General features: G+C 35.4%; 1 protein-coding gene across 1 annotated transcript; it reads left to right on the top strand.

Moving 5' to 3' along the window:
* Positions 1–7,209: 7,209 nt before the first annotated feature.
* LOC100376385 (cationic amino acid transporter 4-like) lies at positions 7,210–14,799 on the top strand. Its single transcript, XM_002740005.2, has 4 exons — positions 7,210–7,370; positions 11,068–12,769; positions 12,920–13,028; positions 14,164–14,799. Exons 2-4 carry the CDS (start codon positions 11,171–11,173, stop codon positions 14,310–14,312), a joined length of 1,857 nt encoding a protein of 618 aa, XP_002740051.1. The 5' UTR covers positions 7,210–7,370; positions 11,068–11,170; the 3' UTR covers positions 14,313–14,799.
* The last annotated feature ends 3,664 nt before the right edge of the window (positions 14,800–18,463 follow it).

The following is an 18,463-nucleotide window of genomic DNA, read 5'->3' as shown; positions in this document are numbered from 1 at the left end:
GGTCAGCATATAAAATAAAAAATCTTTTGTTCAAAGGGCGGTGGTCATCGCGTCCTGTTGGACGTATACAACACGTGTAAACATTGCTTCATTACATGAAGTACGAAAACGCGCTGCGCAACGACCAGCGCCCTTCAAATTTGTACCTGTATCATACTATTTTAAATGACGTTGGCGTTTTTTAGTTTGGAAAATAACTTTTCAAAAAAGTGGTTATACACTAAATATTTATGTAAACAACTAAACATGTACGCCGAAATAACGGAATAGACTACTAGTATGTTTTAATATTTTTGTAAACTGAATGACGACATCATTTCTGTGAACCGATATCACGTAATTGACTATGTATTAAATATTTCAGTGAACAACTGATCACTTATATCGTGTAATAGACAACAACTGTAACAACCAGTCTTCTCGGTCATTATTATGTTCAGTATTATGTAAATTAGATAATGAAAAGTTCTTATTTGTATTGTTGTTTAATTTGCGAAGAATAATTAGAATGTACTGTATACACGTAATTTCTATTGTGTCGCATACGACTTATTTACCTCTTCCGTGTCACTGAGAATGTTCTAGAACCGTACTGTGTCTGGGTGGAATATTCTATATTTTTTTAGAAAATGGTTGAATAGGTAATAGAACACTATAGGAGGCAATAGAAGGTAATGGAACATTCTAGAAATTGGTAGTAAGTTCAAGACTCATTATGTATGCTGATGTAATGGTCTATTTATAGACAGTGCGGGTATATATAGGGGAGTTGTTCAGCACTGAGATCAGATCGGAGATCTCGTTGAATTGTATTGGAGTTTAAGTATCTAGTTATTGGAGTAGTGGAGTTTTACCGCGTTATTGTACTTGATGTTTGCAGAGTATAATAATACCAGTACCAGTTGAAACCTCATCTGTTGGCTCCGTATTCGTATTCTATCATCGCCGCCAGGGAAGTCTTTCTGTTACTGTTGCCATTTTGGTATTTGAACCATCACACCTGTACTATACCAACTACGGTAATATTACGTTGCGTGTGACATATTGCATGTTCAAGGGTACCGAATATCCCGCCGTTTAGCGCCCCATCCACAGCTTTACCCTAATGTGATACCATGGAGGTAAAAGTCTTTTTTACTTCCATGGTGATACCAAGTGAAACGTATATTTTTACTATCGCATTTTACAAAAGTCGAAACTGGGTGTATCATGGTACAACACACGCTACGACAACTGAGTGATCAGCGACATCTTTGTTGGGCGATGTTTCAATGGTGAATTAGTTTATTTGAAATGGAGTGAATATGAATATGAACTCTATTACAACGTGTTTGAATTATGTGCAGCAATGGGCAATGACCTCCAGAGTTCACGCATTAATATCTAATTAAATTCGCTTAACTCTGTTTTTTAATAAACATGTCGCACGTGAAAAGTAGGAGATATTTTAGATTAGTTTTATGTTTACCGATCTTCAACTTTTAAGAATAAATGATAGTTACCGTTGTCGAATCAATCAAGAGGCTCGAATCCGGAAGGCTTGGCTATTTTAAACTTCGTAAATAGCATTCTTTTCAAGCGGCGACTTCAATCAAGTTTAATGAACGTAAGTGAAATGTATGGAAGAGTCACGATACTTGTACCTACGAAAGTTACGACTCTTATTCTTGAAATTGGCCATAAATACATGCACAAAATATAGGCATATACCATTTTTTCAATGGCACAAAAATCATACTCATTGTTTGAAATACTAGTAACTGATACCTACACATATAACGATAGGTGCGAATTTCAAATATTGAAACCCTTGGCCGAAACTTCCGTCCACCAGAACGCCCAAACCCAATTTTCTGTCATTTTAAATACAATTACTCAGTAAAGTAACAAGGAAGGTATACATGTTCGATACCAAAGCAAATTCAGAAAATGCAGATAACAGTATAACAGGAAGTGGACACGGTGTCTCGACGTCAGTTATTTTTTTCGCTTTCACACATTATTATTTAGGCCGCAGTTTGGTTACGTCAGAAGTGTCCAACACGCCGGACCTCAGCGTGTTGTTTCTCGGTGTTTTCCTTTATGTACGTAACACATTTCGACGAAAAGGTAGTCTGCATTATCGGAATAGTGTCTTAAATTGAAGTCTCTGCTTTATGTTTCTACAATGCTGTCTTTGGAATAACCATTGAGAAATTAGTTTTCCTTTAATATATACCAACCATTGGTTTTGTTTCCTCGGCAGGCTAATTGACATCTCTCACAGCCATCCTGGTTGCAATTGTAAAAACAAATTTCACGAACCTAATTTAGTCAATGCATGGAGGTATCTGTTTATACCTCCATGGTCAATGATAGTTGCGGTTACGCAATCTAGCGCTTGATCATGCTGTAGTTAGGCCACCCATGGAGGCTCTTTTTACCTCCATGGGCCACCTAACCTTGGAATTAAAATGCAATGGTTGTCGCGCCGCGTCGTGTTTGATATGGACTCATAGCGACGTATACAACACGTTGTTTACTTACATAAAATTCAAACACGCACTGAGCAAAGACCACCGCCCTTTCATCAAAGGCCTCTTCTAAGCTATGATTTATTTATACCGCCCGAATATTTTGATTCGAAATTGAGTTAAGCCACAGCCCCTCCACAAAAGCCTCCATTATTTTACAATGTGAAACCATCTTATTATCGATATCCAACAACATTTATTATCTTGAATATTACATTTAAGCCCAAATAATAAACGTCAACAATATTAGTAAATGCTAAAACAATCTCAATTATGAATTCTAAGTATAGGAAGACTGAATAGACGTGATGTCACAGCGTCAACCGTAGTGCTTGTCATGATTACAAGATCCTAAAGCGGAAGTGATGCAATCGTAAAACGATTTTTAGCCCTTGAAAGAGAAGCAACGTCACAACAGTTATAAATACGCCTGTCGCTGTGTTAGCTGTTGGTTGTTGGCTCACCCGCTTCAAGTTGTCCGAATATAACGCCTCGTTAATTACTACTTAATGCTAAGTGGTGTTGTTTGAAATAACGCTATTTTACAGAGTGGGTTGCGTGGAACGAATTGTCGTAGGCAGGACTCCAGAAGACGTACCTACACTTTATGCAATTTTTTTAATTATGCTAATTTATTCATGACGTAGCAGTTTCTGTGCTCATGAATATTCATTAATTTGTGGGTCAATACAATCTAAAAGGGGCGATATATCATTTTTAGGGGAAGTGTTAGAAAGGGGGATTAGCAATCCTTAGGGGGTCAATACAAAAGAAGGGACCCATTTGGAGAGCAGCATTGCTCTTTGTGTCTGTTGTTGCACGTGATCTACAGTTGTTAACTGTGTTCGTACTTCGACTGGCTTCCATGTGAGGTAGTATTATTGTCCTTGATTTGAACTTGCAATCTTTGATTTCCCAGCGCACTGTCTTGTCCACTGTACCACGAGTGTCTTCACACAAGTGATAGGATTTAAGTCCTACTTATAGGAGCACTGTTTTCACTAGCATTCAAAAATCGTGCTAACCGTACTAGATTCGAACCAGCGATTAATTATTTTACACCATTACAAGTTGTTAAATTGAGAGAATAAATGTCTCAACAAATATTTAATAATTAGTTTGGTGTAAACAACTCGCGTTTGATTAATTCCCACAATTACAGGTTGTTAAATTGAGAGAATAAATGTGCGAACAAATATTTTAGACTTATTTTGGTGTAGACAGCTATCGTTTATTTATTTTACACCATTACAAGTTGTTAAATTGAGAGAATAACTGTCTCAACAAATATTTAATACTTAGTTTGTTATAAACAACTCGCGTTTGATTAATTCCCACAATTACAAGTTGAGAGAATAAATGTGTGGACAAATATTTGAGACTTATTTTGGTGTAGACAACTCTCATTTAATAATTTTACACCATTACAAGTTGTTAAATTGAGAGAATAAATGTGTGGACAAGTATTTGAAACTTATTTTGGTGTAGACAACTCTCGTTTGATTAATTCCAACAATTACAAGTTCTTAAATTGAGAGAATGAATGTATGGACAAATATTGACCATTATATTTGTGAGTAAATACCTGTCGTTTAATTAATTTCCACCTCTACAAGGTTGTTAAATTGAGAGAATAAATGTGTGGACAAATATTTGATACTTATTTAGGTGTAAGAACTCGTGTTTGACCAACTTCCATCAAGTTGTTAAAATAATGAAATAAATATACTGGTATCATTGGATATTTGATTTAATTGTGAAACTTTCTAACAAAATGTTAACTGCTGACTTCGAACTATCAATCAACAATTCCGCAAACACAGTATAAATTCAACGCGACGTTCGTTGTTTTCTTGTTTACGGTTTGAGGGATTTCAGTTTATTTGATTTACGTTTTTACGGTAGCTCTGTCTTTTTAAACTAATTTTGCACGCTTGTGCACCACGCCACGACGTTGGTCGTTGAGTGGTGTTCATTTTTCTAAGTACTCCAGGGTTCCGATGAGTTGAACGGGAAAGCCAAAACGATTGCTGGTTTCTGATTGCTTCGGTTCTGGTGAGTGTGTATCTAGTGTGATTCGAACCCATGTCGTTTGTATTGGGCGTTTTGTTATTTCCCATGTTGGCTACGCCGTAATATGCAACCACTTCCCCGTTTTATTGTGATTTTGTGAATGTTTAATGATGTCTTCCTCACCCGTCACGCCATGATCCAGTTTCAACCACACGGCCATTTGCAACAAAGTGCGTGACCCTCGGCGTGACCCGACTGACTATGTGATCGTTCTGTTCAACTGTTAAGCTAGGATTTATTACCGTTATTACCATTATATTGTCACGTGATTTGTTTAACCTTATGTGTAATGTCTTAAGTATCTTTATTGTAATTTGTATATACCAATTCGTATATAACGAAAAAACGACCCCGATTGAAGGTCATGTATTTTGTGACGTTACCAATTCGTGTGTAGGTACGGCTTCTAGAACCGTGCCGCACCGCATTTTTGACGTCTCTGTTAAAAATACGCCAGAACATTGTCCTCAATGTCTGATCAGAGGCAATAACGCCTCCTTGCTCTTTATTTATTTGCATTAAACGTGCAAGCTGTCAATGCATGCTGTAGTCATTTATGCCATCACTTACAAAATAGCTACCATCTTTAAACTTTACATTCATGTAGCCTACAAGACTTATTTAGATTTTTAGAAAAAAAGGTTAAAGGCCACAGTATGTGTTTATGTATAAGGCCACACCGACTTAATTTTATGGATGACATCCGCGCGCGCATTAGTTTTAGCCTGTTCTCCAAAAAAAAAAAAAAAAATTCCGACGACGAGTCTCCACATATCGGTTTTCTGTCCGGAACTTGCTGACTCATATTGTCGCAAAGCGCCGGCTTGTCGTAAAACTCGTTTTGGACTACCTCCAAACGTGCCTATTTTGTCGTAAATGATCTTCTGCACATGGGTATTGCGTTGCCGGGAATTCCAACATGGCGACTGCGCCACCAAAATACGTGAGCATAAAAGTTCAGAGAAAAAACGGAGGGATTGTTGTTGACTGGTACGCAATTGACGTCGGCCAGGGAGATTTAGCAGGATTTTTTTTTTTGGCAAGATTTTTTTTTTTTCGCCCTCTCGCATTAGTTTGGGGGTCTCCAAAGGATGTCGTCCATAAAATTAAATCAGTGTAGCCTAACTAAAAGAGACAAGTAACATTGACCTTTAAACCAGGTACACATGTAAAACAAACACTAATTATATTTCAAGGTGCATGGTTGAGTTCCAGGTCCCAGTACTAATTTGTATGTCTGTTTGTTTGTTTGTTTGGAATACAATTTAAAAAAGGAAGTCGCTGTCATCATCCTTCATATTAACGATTCTCCCAATTAATTGTGTTTTATTTTAAGATCAAAACGCAAAGACACGACATGTATTCATAATTGCAATATATATTCAAGGTTAAATATGTATAGCCGTTAAATATTACACACACTGATCCAATAACTGGTTTCTTTTCAAAGCAGAATGTCACAAGGTTACCAGACTAGTCTTTGATCATAGATCCGCAACCATAAAGTTTAAACTGTGACTTTAATGTTGATAAATATCTACATAGGTTTGCATTTCACCTGAGTGCAATTTAGTTTCCACATTTTTTTTCAAATAGCTTCAATTTTTTTTCCTTAATTCGCTTTGTAATCATATTTTTATACATGCACCTCAAATGATCAGTAGATCAATAACGTACTGCCCTACTCTGTTATTGTTGAGTGTGCTGGATGTATATATTTTTTGGTATTACAGGTATGGGCGACATTGCATGTCTGTGATCAGTTGTACACAGTGAATGTGTAAATTGATGGGGGTCACTAATCGAAATAACAGTCGCATATACGAGTCTATGAATATCAAACAGAATAACTCACAACGTGGCAAATGCGCTGCGTATCGCCACTGTAAGCAAACGTGCTCCCTATAACGCTACATCACACAGCCACACAGCTTGTCATAGTATTTAGTGAATGCGTTTTGTTACAGTGACTAGTAGGACATGTGCAACAAAAATGTCAGCGGAGTGGCCGAAAGGAAAAGTTACACATTCTGGTAGAATGTGCGAGTGTTAATCTCAGCTGAAGATTAGCATAGTCTTCCTTAAATGTGAATTTATTTCACTATTTAACTTCAGAGGAAGTGCTTATATTAAGGTCATTTGCAGTTACTCGTGTATAATTGGATTCCCATGATATTCACACTATGGTTTTATTTGTTTGTGTGTGTGAAAAAAATATGGCCACTAGAATATCTTACGTGTAAAATGGGATAAATCCATAAAAACGGTGATGATTGAGTAATTGAATAAATATCCTTCAGTAATACATAGTGAAAAAATAAGATATTATTACACCCAAAGAATATAGCATATGTCAATATTTATAATTAGGCAGCACTTTTGAAAAAAATATGCTTATAAAATGTGCACCCGATTAGACAGCTTAAAGTAATACAGCTTGAACAAGTTTAACCTAAATCCCCTAATACATCAGCATGGTAAAATGTACAGATCAAGAATACATTTTATTTTATTTGAATAGATACATATTTTAATCTTTTGTAGTGTATATCACTCTAGATTAGATACGTCACAATCCCAATCGTCCCAGAATAGCATAATTAATTCCACTCGACAAGTCATACTCAGTCCTTATTCGCTGTGAACAATATTGCTCTATAGTTATTTAATTTCTCTGGATGATTCGATTCTCTCTGACACATGTTTGCTGTCACTGAGCATTAATTATATCTGTTTTCAGGGTTTGGTTGACCTGCCATCATAAACAACAGTGAGGTCGTGTAGGTATGTCATTTTTTTCTATAATTATTCTTGTTCAGTTTAGTTCACATTGTCATTTCAATGTTTGTTTCTGCTGTCGTAATAGATTTTGGATTGAATTTAGAAAAGCATAAGCTGTTTTGACGATATTTTAAAATTCTTAAATTTTTTTAAATAAATCAAATACATTACGAAATGCCATTCTCTCTTGCTACTTTATACTTGCTACGTCACAGCTAGGAAAACAACAAATGTTTATTTCTAGCTATCTACATGTAGAATATTCCCTCATTGAACGCTTTAATTATTTAGTTAACCCATTCGTTTATTTGTATCTCCAATTTAAAATTTTTACTGAAATACATGTTTGCCAACTCATGTTTTCATCCAACTTAAATATGCAAAGCACAACAGGACGTAAATATATCACGCAAAAAGTGAGGGTTGCTAGTGTGCTAGTGAAATACACGAACCTATATAATATTTGACTTGTAAAATGTGTGTTTTATATCTGAGTAACACACAAGGCAACAACTCTTCAAAACATACCACAAACGTCGTCAAAGCTACAAGAGACGTGGCTAGGAAATTGTAGTGAACAATGGTGCTGTCACCTGTCATCAAAGAATGCCCTCTATAGGCCTACGTAATCTACACTAACAAATGAACCTTATACAACGTTTCACCTACCTCGGCCATAAATTCTTTTTTGACTTAAACAACGCAGATCATGACAACCGGGGACCAGGTTTCTATCTGCAATAGTACATGAGATAATACAGTTCTGCATATTAATGGTCATACATGTGGTCATCTGGTATTGCAATAAAAATAAACACAGCAATAACGAAAGGATTTCGACCTATGCATTGAATTTGCATAGAATTTGCAGAATCCAAGTGACAAAAGTACTAACCTGCAGTGTTAATTATTGGTACGTCATATCGATAATTGCTGTAAACATGAACTAAACTACTTGATAATAATCTAAGATCAGAAAAATAATACTAAAAATGGGAGTCTAATGTTTATATTTATTGACACAAGTATTTGCATATTCATGAGCGTCTTTATGTTGCTACGTCATCAGTTTCTTCAACTGTACACGTCTATTTTATCTTCTTGAATTATTTATATACTTTCGTTTCTGTATTGGAAAGTTCTTCCACTGGTGAAGCCAGCGGACCAGGCCGGAAACGATGTGCTCGTTCGCTAGCTCAAAGTCCAGATAGAGATGAAAACGATCCTCGGATACGGGGAAGAAGTTCCAGAGGCCATGGCCAGATGATTTCATCACCCAATACATCGAAGACAACTAACGATGGAAACAACCTATCTACCTTGGGAGCTTCGAATTTACGAGCCTTAGATATCACAAATTCAAAGAATTGGAAAGTACATCTCGACATTGGCAAGCACAAGACACAGTGTCCACCATATTGCGAAGTAATGCTGATTAAGGGCAAAATGTGCGTGAACTGTGGAGTTGTACTTTAGCGCCTAATTAGTACTAAACACATCGTAGTTTACAGCCTCTGCTGTTTTCTACCAGATCCGGACAGCTTCCGCTGTCAGGGAGTTGTAGCTTCTGCAGCTTTTATCGATAACACTGTTACCTCACGAAGCTTACAGCTACATAACCTACCTACTTGACGTAGCTTTCAGCTACAATGATCGACCTTCAGCTTCCGCTGTTCATTTCTCATAATAATTTACAAACATTATTGCTAACGTTTTACAAGTCAGTATTTACTGTTTTTTGCTGACTGTTTTGTTTTTTGAGCTTTTCAGATTTGCTGTACTTAACTTGTCTTTTCTGCGATAGTAGTTGGACACTGCTAACCGTCTCACTAGGGAGCTCGCTGTGGGACTAGTCTTGGCAAGGTAGCACTCTTTGTTCGGCAGATTTCAGCTATGCATTTCAGACTGTTTGTATGGTCCCAGCAGCGTGCCCCCCCCCCGTTTGGCCAAATATAGCAAATATATGTGATTCATTGTCATATGCTTATTTGTGCTATATGCTTGTGAACTAGTTTGAACTAAAATATATGGTAATTTTTTGATAAAATGTGCCATGCTCATTCGTACAGTGATGTTTAGCCAACCAGATCTACTGAAATTACCTTACCTTTACTCAGTTTAAAAAAAATGAAGTAATTGTTGAGCAAACATGGTGCTTACGATTTTGTGCCAAGCTTCATAAATTGAGATCAATGTTACCATGGAGAAGATCTGTTATTATATTGCTGTAAATCCTTAAACCCGAAATCCATGGAAAGATATTAAATTCATTTCTCATGAACAGTGGTGATTTAAATTATTAAATAATGTTATTTATATATATACAATGCTTTATAATCATTTCAAAAATATTGAAATGATTTAGGAGTCGAAATACTAATGACATTAAATATTAATTCTATTACTATCATAGCCGAAATATATGTATCTGACGATTATTAGAATGACTCCTTCGAAAGATTGGAATTATGTTTCTCGTTTGCCAGTTTTGTCTTTACTATGTGCGGATAAAAAATATTTGTTTCATTTTATGGTCAATGTTTTATAATAATTTCCTCATATTCCAAACAACAAATAAATATTAACTAATATATGTTGGCAAGAGGATGCAGGAAATAACTTTTGATTCAGTGTGTTAATTTGCACATTAAAGACCTGTCACCCCACAACAAATGGTATGGGTGAAAATGTTTTAATAATATAAATAAATGTGTACATTACACAGCCTTACTAAATGTATACTCGGAGTAGGTATATGTGGTAACAAAATGTGATGCTGGAAATGTTGCGTTCTTTTTCTAACAATGGCTATTGGCAAACAATGTATTCCTAGACGTATTGTAGCAAGGAATTGCCAAGGGAAAGGGAAGTTAAAAAATGTGAAAATGAAGGAAAATACACGTAACTGTTAAAGTTTTTATTCATCAAACAGTTATCACATATAACGGAATAGCTCAGATCTTCGATAGTCTGAGAAATAGAACACTAAAAACTACTATTATTAATTAAAATTTCGGGGGGAAAACAGTTTGCGAGAGCAGAATGTGCCTCAGGATAATATTAACTGCAAAACCACAGATCATGTACAACTATAAACTGCAGTATGAGAACCTAATTACACAAAGATTCAAGATAGAAATATTGTTTTGTATGTGTACTAAACTACCTTTACAACACATATTTTACATGACTTGAATTCATTCATTAATAAGTGAACTTACCTTATCGCCTTTGCTCATTCATACTCTCTGTTTATTTGGGATTCCTGGTGACCAAGGTGAAGACGTGGGAGCATCGATACCAGTAAAGCATACTGTACATCTGACATAGTTTACCTTGTTGTTTATTCTGTGTTATATACTTCTTCTTTGTTTGGCGTTCTGCTCCCTGCTAGAATTGCCCTTCTAATCACTACATCCTAATCTATCTGTCTGTGAATCTGTTTATCAACCCACCATGGCTATGACAACGAGCAAAAACCTGATTGTTTCTACCTTGGCACAATTGTATCTCCTTTATGCTGCCCTGCTTAAGTTTGGCAGTTCAAATATCTTTCTCCTTTGTTGCCAAGATATTTGACACATCTGCGATGTTAGAGGTTAGAAACTACTGCAATATGAAACAAATGCTGAATCGTGAGAATGTTGTAATCCGATTATGTTTCATTTACTTATCTTAATTTATTTATTTATTTTTGTAGAAAGTTGATTGAAGACAAGTGCCAATATTCTCAGTGCTATACAACAAGCATACAAGGAACATTCCCACTTCAAAAAATCTTAGTCCAACCTTCTATCGCCATCATGGCCTTCTTTTCTTCTGTTCTTAAGAGATTAAGTCGTTTGAAGAGCTTGGAATCTGATAATTTGGAAACACCTATGAAAAGATGTCTTTCCACCTTCGATCTGACAATGATTGGTATTGGTTCCATGATGGGAGCAGGTCTTTACGTTCTCACTGGAACTGTTGCAAAAAATACTGCTGGCCCTGCAGTCATTATATCATTTGTTATTGCGGGATTCGTCATACTTCTCGCGGCATTATGCTATGCGGAATTCGGGGCAAGGATTCCCCAAACAGGATCGGCTTATACATACACATATGTCTCCATGGGCGAGTTTTGGGCATTTCTGATTGGTTGGAACATTGTTCTTGAATATATCATATCTGCTGCAGCTGTGGCGCGTGCATGGAGTGGATACTTTGACGAAATGCTTGACCACAGAATACGTAACTTCACTTATGAATACATCACAGGTGGACCATGGGATCATCCTCTATTGGCACAATATCCCGATTGGTTTGCTTTATTATTAATCATCCTTGGCGTGATTATAACGGTTTTGGGGGCAAATTTAACTTCTAAAATAAACTCTTTTCTTACTATATTAAACATTTGCACTGTTATACTCGTTATAGGTGCAGGTTTGAATTTTGTTAATGTATCCAATTGGAAAATTGAAGGTGGTTTTGCCCCTTTTGGCATTTCAGGCATAATGTCTGGCGCTGCATCGTGTTTCTTTGCTTACATGGGTTTTGACTTTATTACTGCATCGGCTGAAGAAGCTAAAAATCCAGCAAAAAGTATCCCAATTGCAATATGTACATCTTTAGCAGTTGTAGCTGCAGCATATATTGCTGCATCAGCAGTGGTCACATTGATGGTACCATATTATGACATTGTACCTGAAGCAGCATTTGTTGATGCTTTCCGCCATGTAGGGGTGAAGTGGCTTATGTACGTGGTGGGAGTCGGATCATTGATTGGCATGACTGCTACTTTTTTAACTGCTATGTTTGTTCTTCCACGTATCGTATTCGCAATGGCTAGAGATGGTCTTCTGTTTGAAGTGTTGGCTAAAGTTAATTCACATACTCATGTACCAGTAGTTGCCACTGTTACATTGGGTGTTTTAGCAGGAATCCTTACTCTCGTGTTCGATTTGGAATCATTAGTTGAGTTTTTGTCAATTGGTACTCTTTTAGCATACACCATAGTAGCTGCTGGTGTACTTGTACTACGATATGAACCAGCAGAGGCATTTACAATTGTCGACAAACATACAAATCAAGATACAATTGAAATGAATTTGAAGAAAAAAGATGAAACATCTCCATTGAATAGTGTAGACTCCCATTTACATGGTGGAGAAGTCAGGAAAGAGTTTAATGGTTGCAGGATTTTACGAAATGCTAGACCTGGTACTATACCAGCTTTTGCAGTATTTATAATGTCCATATTCATGTTTACATTAGCTGCTGTTATTGTATTCTGTGGTGACGCACTAGCAGAAGCAAGGTTCTGGGTTATTGTGATTGTGGTTATATTTGGATCGGTCGTGTTACTTTGTTTTTTTGTGTTATGCATACACTATCAGAATACGAGTATTGTGACGTTCAAGGTATGTGTTTTTTAGCCATTAGTACTTGTATGAGAATTGTTAAGAATATTTGTGGTGTATTTTAAATATTTTAAGTCGTAATTTATCAACCACTTACTTTTGCATTGACATATACTGTTCATTCAACTTTTGTACACATATATGTTTCAGATGCCGTTGGTGCCATTAATACCATCTCTGAGTATATTTTGTAATGCTATTCTTATGATGAATCTATCTTATATGACATGGATTAGATTTGCTGTCTGGATAACACTAGGTAATTGTTAAGTATTGAAAGGTATTAGAATCATATAATGTGTTCACAATGTGATTTGTAATATAGTACAGACATAGGTAATATTTTATCCAAAATATTAACTGCAACTCGTATCCCATAATACATACACACTTAGAAATTAATAGCAAAAAAATGAATTGTGTAGTATTATATAGTGACCAGTTTGTTATTAGCTTTGTATTGAAGGTAAAAATGGAAGATTATAATAATATTATTCATAAACGACTTTATAGTATGTAATTATGTTAATAAAATTAACGAGATTATTTATGTGAATTAACTTGTAACGATTGTTTTACATAATTTAACTATTTCGTCATTACATGTGTAGATCCATAATATTTAATCAGAAGTCAACAGACGACTTGACAACACTGACACATTGTTTTAAAATATATTACTTTTATTTTAATAAACACAAAATTTTGTGTTTCTTGAACTAAATCAAGGATTTACATATGCGATTTTGATTTGGCATAAAAGTTATTTTGTTTATAAAGTATAAATGACATGCGAGGGCATGTGGTAGCAGATAATACTTCTCTGCTACCAAATACCGTTTTTAAGGTCAATATAACATAAGAAATGCGCTGTTATATATCGATATATGTAAATTTCCAATTCTTCCAACTTTTATCCTTGTATTATACTACTAATGAAAGGCATACAAAGAAAATTATGAAAAAATAATACCACGAGTTTCACGGTTTTTGCGTTTTATAATTATTTCCACGTGGTTTGGTTTTATTCGTGTTAACTGGTGGGTGCGAATTTGCATTACAGCTCGTTGTATTTATAATCGTTTCTGGTGATTTAAATTTACTCTTGCATCTAAAAATCACCTTTAAAATGAAGTAGATATAATATAATAGGAATAACCATTACTCAGCCGGGAACAACACTTGATGTTGTCTTGCCCAGTCCAGAAACACATTCACCATCGCCATAGTTCTGCATTAAATGGTAACATAAACGTCTCTTTTTTCCAAAGTCTTTGTCGATTGAATATCTTAAAATGTCTGAAAATTTTTAGTTTCCTCTTAATTTTCCTGAACATCCACTACAAGCTAAAAATTATAGACAAAATGTAACAGGTGTGCCAATATATTTTTAGGTATGATGCTGTATTTCTGTTATGGAATTCGTCACAGCAAATTGGCCATGTCACTAGAAGAAGAAAACAATGATCTAAACCGTTATTATATAATGCCTGCCGAGTTCCGTAGACTTATGGCAACCACAGAGTGTGACAACACCAAATAATTATAGAAGCGTGTACAAGGATGAAGAGGAATCAAATGTTAAAAATAAGATGAAACAATTGTGAATACAACACTACAGATGGATGTATTATAAAGTGTTTTAACATCATTTGAACATTTTCGTACATGTATGCAAGTACAAAATTGATGACCATTATAAGATTAGTTGGTGTATCAAATATTACAATATCCATATAGTCACAGTAGACACTAACAAGCAATGATAAAGCTGTTCTTACTTTTGGTTCAAAGGTTTATTTTGTGAGAGGATGTGATATTCCATAATACATTGACCGCTACCAAATTAATTAATTAATAATTAATAATTTTTTTAATTTATTTGAATGTAAAAACAACCGTGTCATAGGAAAATAGGACTAATTTTAGCCTATTGATTTAGAAACATCACAAGGTAATAGACAAGTTTTGTGTTAATTTGGAAAACAATTTTTAATGAAGTGTAATAAATGCATTAGTTATTAGTGTAATACATGCTTTTTAGTGAGTCTCTTGACCCATTCGATATTGCCTCATATATGATCCTTAGCTAAATGCAGCAGTGTCAATTGAATGTGGTTGTATTTGGCATGGTTGTTATACATTGTGTTTTTACTGGTAACACCCTGAGCGTAGCGAAACGACCACTTGGTGTAGTCACAATTGTAGAACACTAGCGTTAGAACCCATCGGTCATTGGCGCCCACAGTATTTCCACGCAGATTCAGTGCAAACCGTAACCCAATTAGTAGAAATGCATGTAATCAGATTTGCCAACCCAAGAACCAACCCATGAAACAAAATTACATGAGCGCCAAACTTGTTACTGCCAAGTACAGTATAGTAAATTTTATTTGATATTTGACATGAAATCACGTAGTGAATACACAAATTATGCTCAACTGAACAAAACACAAGCACATATACACTAGTTCAAAATCATGGTAAAATAGACCTATCATTGCAAAATATCACACTTTAAGTTACATCAACACACGAGAATACGACACTGTTCAATTAGGAAAATGTCTAAAATAATCCCTAGCCCATTATGAAACGTAATTTATAGACCCCTTGGGTGCCTCACACTTCCGTTGGTACATTTCTACTATTTCAAGAACAATGATTCAAAATTGAGACGACGAGTCAAGTGGTTATACTCCTGGAGGCGTGATGCAGCGCACTACCGATAAATTAAAAGTTTGTTTTAAGTACAGCCACAGTCAGCTGACGTACAACTCGTAAAAAAATAAATGCGATTAATTTACCGCTATTTACTATATTGGGAAGCCATCTTGAATACGGCTTGAAACTAGATAAAGAGACAAGCTAAGAAATCGGGGGAAATAACATTCTTTCACAATCAAGCAATTCGGTCGAATTCTTCGTTTTTGTGTAGAAAATTCTTTGCAGTCGAACATCTAATTACACGAAGGAAAAATCCCTTGCATAAGAACCAGGGTATTTGAAACCAAATTATCACCTAATTTTAAGATCGTCGCTAATCGGCTCCTGAATTGGATTACGATTTCGGTTTCAAAATACCCGGGAAAGTGTTCTAGGTTTGTATGCAAGGGATTTTTTTCACGCAACATGTCCGCATATGGTCTACTTTTGTAAACGTAAAAAAAATATTTAAAAAAATAGTAAATGTTAAGCAGTAAAAAAAGAAGCTGGTAGGCCAAAGAAGCTCATTGAGGAGGGTCGGCAAGGGGTATTTTCCTAAGCTGTAATCAATTGTTTTATTTTCGTAATAATGTAATGTAAATAATTAAAAAAAAGTAAATTCGTAGACATGAGCAAGTTGTAAAATGCAATCAGCTATGGTTTTATTCGTCCATAATTTGTACAAAAATCCTAACATTATAAAGCATTTTCTACATTAAATGTCGTAATTCGCAATACTTGCTTTGTGCCCATTCTCAAGCTGAATAGAATGAGCTATGTCCGAGTTTTTAATATTCCTAGAAGTGGAAAAACAGAATCAGATTTAGAACTGGTTGTTGATAAATGCACCAGAGAGGCCTGATAGTCTCAGAACTAATATAAAATTTTGAAATTTCTGTGTATTTATTAACATACGTGCAGTTAGACGCAGGCAATGACAGAGTTAACAAAATATGAGGACGCCCTGCACGACGGAAGTCACGTATTTACATGTATGGCCGTACAGGGCAGCATGACCAATTGGTTCATATTTTTTAATTTTCGAATATCTTGGTTGTTGTAAACTGAACCCATAGGAAATGATGACATATTACATCATCAATTACGATGATTTTAGCAAGCATCTAGAAATAAATATAATGTGGACATATACACTTGTGTCAACAAGACCAACTCATTGCATGAGCCCGTGCATTAACAACACAGATTGTCGGCGGATTAATACAGATGGTGTCGAAAAGGGTCGACCAATCACAATTCGTCAATAGCTGAACGAGCGCTTTGCAGAATACAAGAGATGTTCGCCTAAACAACCTAATTAACTCGTTTGGATTTAGATATACCAGGGTATTTCGTGATAAAATTGTTGGATTTATAAATACAAGGGAAAACATGGGGTTGCTGACTGTGTGTGTACGAGGATATTATTAAAATGGATGACTTGAAGTCAGTTTTATTTAACTTAGCAAATCGAATGCACGGAGAGCGTATCAACTAAACATCGAAGATAAGGGGGAAATACACGTATTGTACTTGAATATCCGCCTCTCCGAAGAAATTATTTTGGAGCGATGGAGTGTTAGATTTAAGATTAGAGTGGGATAAAATGTCAAGTCTTTTCAAGATGTTTTATGTTTCTAGTACAGCAGATAATTAGTTTGAGAACTAGTAAAGATATATTATATCACTCAACAATTAAATAGAAAATACAGCATGCAGTATCATGAACAGTACTATGACAATGTAATGCAGGAAGTCACATACGATATACATCCTTTTATAAGACTAATCTAAGCTAGATTATTTTATTTAAGGTAACACAAACTATGAGTATCTTCAATTGCTGATTGATTTTTTTTGTGCGCAATTTCACCTGAATGGCAGGCATTGCGTATGAGTGCAGTAACATTACTGGTAGAAAAGAACACAGCTCAAACAGCCTTGAAGGGCGATGGTCGTGCGAGACATGAGACATATATGGGAGATAAGACGGCGAATTTTACTATTGCGTAGACAAACGAGTACAAACTGAGAGATTACGAAACTTTAATTAGGTATTTTTTGGTGGTTGGAAAGTTACGAAGTGTCGCCTGTGGTAATTAGAGCAAGTCGAGCCCTGATCAAAACTCGGGCTCGTGATTTCATTAGAAGATCGCATTGGATTGTAAGAAAAACATTGTGGGGAAAAAGACAAATGTTACGCCACACAACCGTTCATTAATTAGGACAGCACAATGTATATTTTCACGAAAGGATATTTTATTCGTGTTAGATGTTTTTGTTTTATTTGATTTAGATTTTAATTTTTTTAGTCATTAGAAAAGTACTTATTTACAATAGGTCCAGCATCAAGTACCTTCATACGATCAATACGTACATTGCAACTAAAACACGTTACGTCATATCGTAACTTATATTTTATGAAAACGCCCTCTGTGTTGCGAAACGACAACATTGTCAATATTACCATATTCTAATCAACAGAAAAACAATATATTGAAAATATTCCCTACAGGACGATGTTTACACAGTCCAAAAAAATGTTAGAACGAGATACTATTTTAAAAGAGGAACAATCAAGTCCGAAGTGTGCTAAAATATACAAAATTTAAGTAACGTATTAACAACATTTAAAGTCATTTTGTTTAAGAACATACTTTGTATACGATAGTATATTTTATTGCAAGTCGATACTGGTTTGGGAGACGTACGTTCTAGAGTCATGTGATAAAAAACTTCGCCGCTATTGTAAATGGTTCATTTAATTGTAATGACAGATGTGGACAGAGACAGTGCTGGTTGTACGCTTTTCAGAATGCGGTAGTCCGTCATTCACCACAGATCATATAGACTTTAAACAAAAATTATAAGCAATTATAATATCAAACATGCTCTATTAAATAACCAAATTTACATAATCAACTAACTTCGAATTATAGGAAATCATCGATACACTGGTGGTAGTTATTACCAAACTTGCAGGTGACT

This window comes from Saccoglossus kowalevskii, chromosome 15, assembly GCF_978046115.1.
Source record: "Saccoglossus kowalevskii chromosome 15, keSacKowa6.1, whole genome shotgun sequence".
NCBI classification, from domain to species: Eukaryota; Metazoa; Hemichordata; class Enteropneusta; family Harrimaniidae; genus Saccoglossus; species Saccoglossus kowalevskii.
This window is presented reverse-complemented; position numbering and strand designations above follow the sequence as displayed.

Bases quoted from the DNA above. Each gene is read 5' to 3' on its own strand.
- LOC100376385 (XM_002740005.2), top strand. From the start codon at position 11,171: ATGGCCTTCTTTTCTTCTGTTCTTAAGAGATTAAGTCGTTTGAAGAGC. The intron at 12,770-12,919 runs GTATGTGTTTTT...TATATGTTTCAG, and splicing joins CGAGTATTGTGACGTTCAAG to ATGCCGTTGGTGCCATTAAT. The intron at 13,029-14,163 runs GTAATTGTTAAG...ATATATTTTTAG, and splicing joins TGCTGTCTGGATAACACTAG to GTATGATGCTGTATTTCTGT.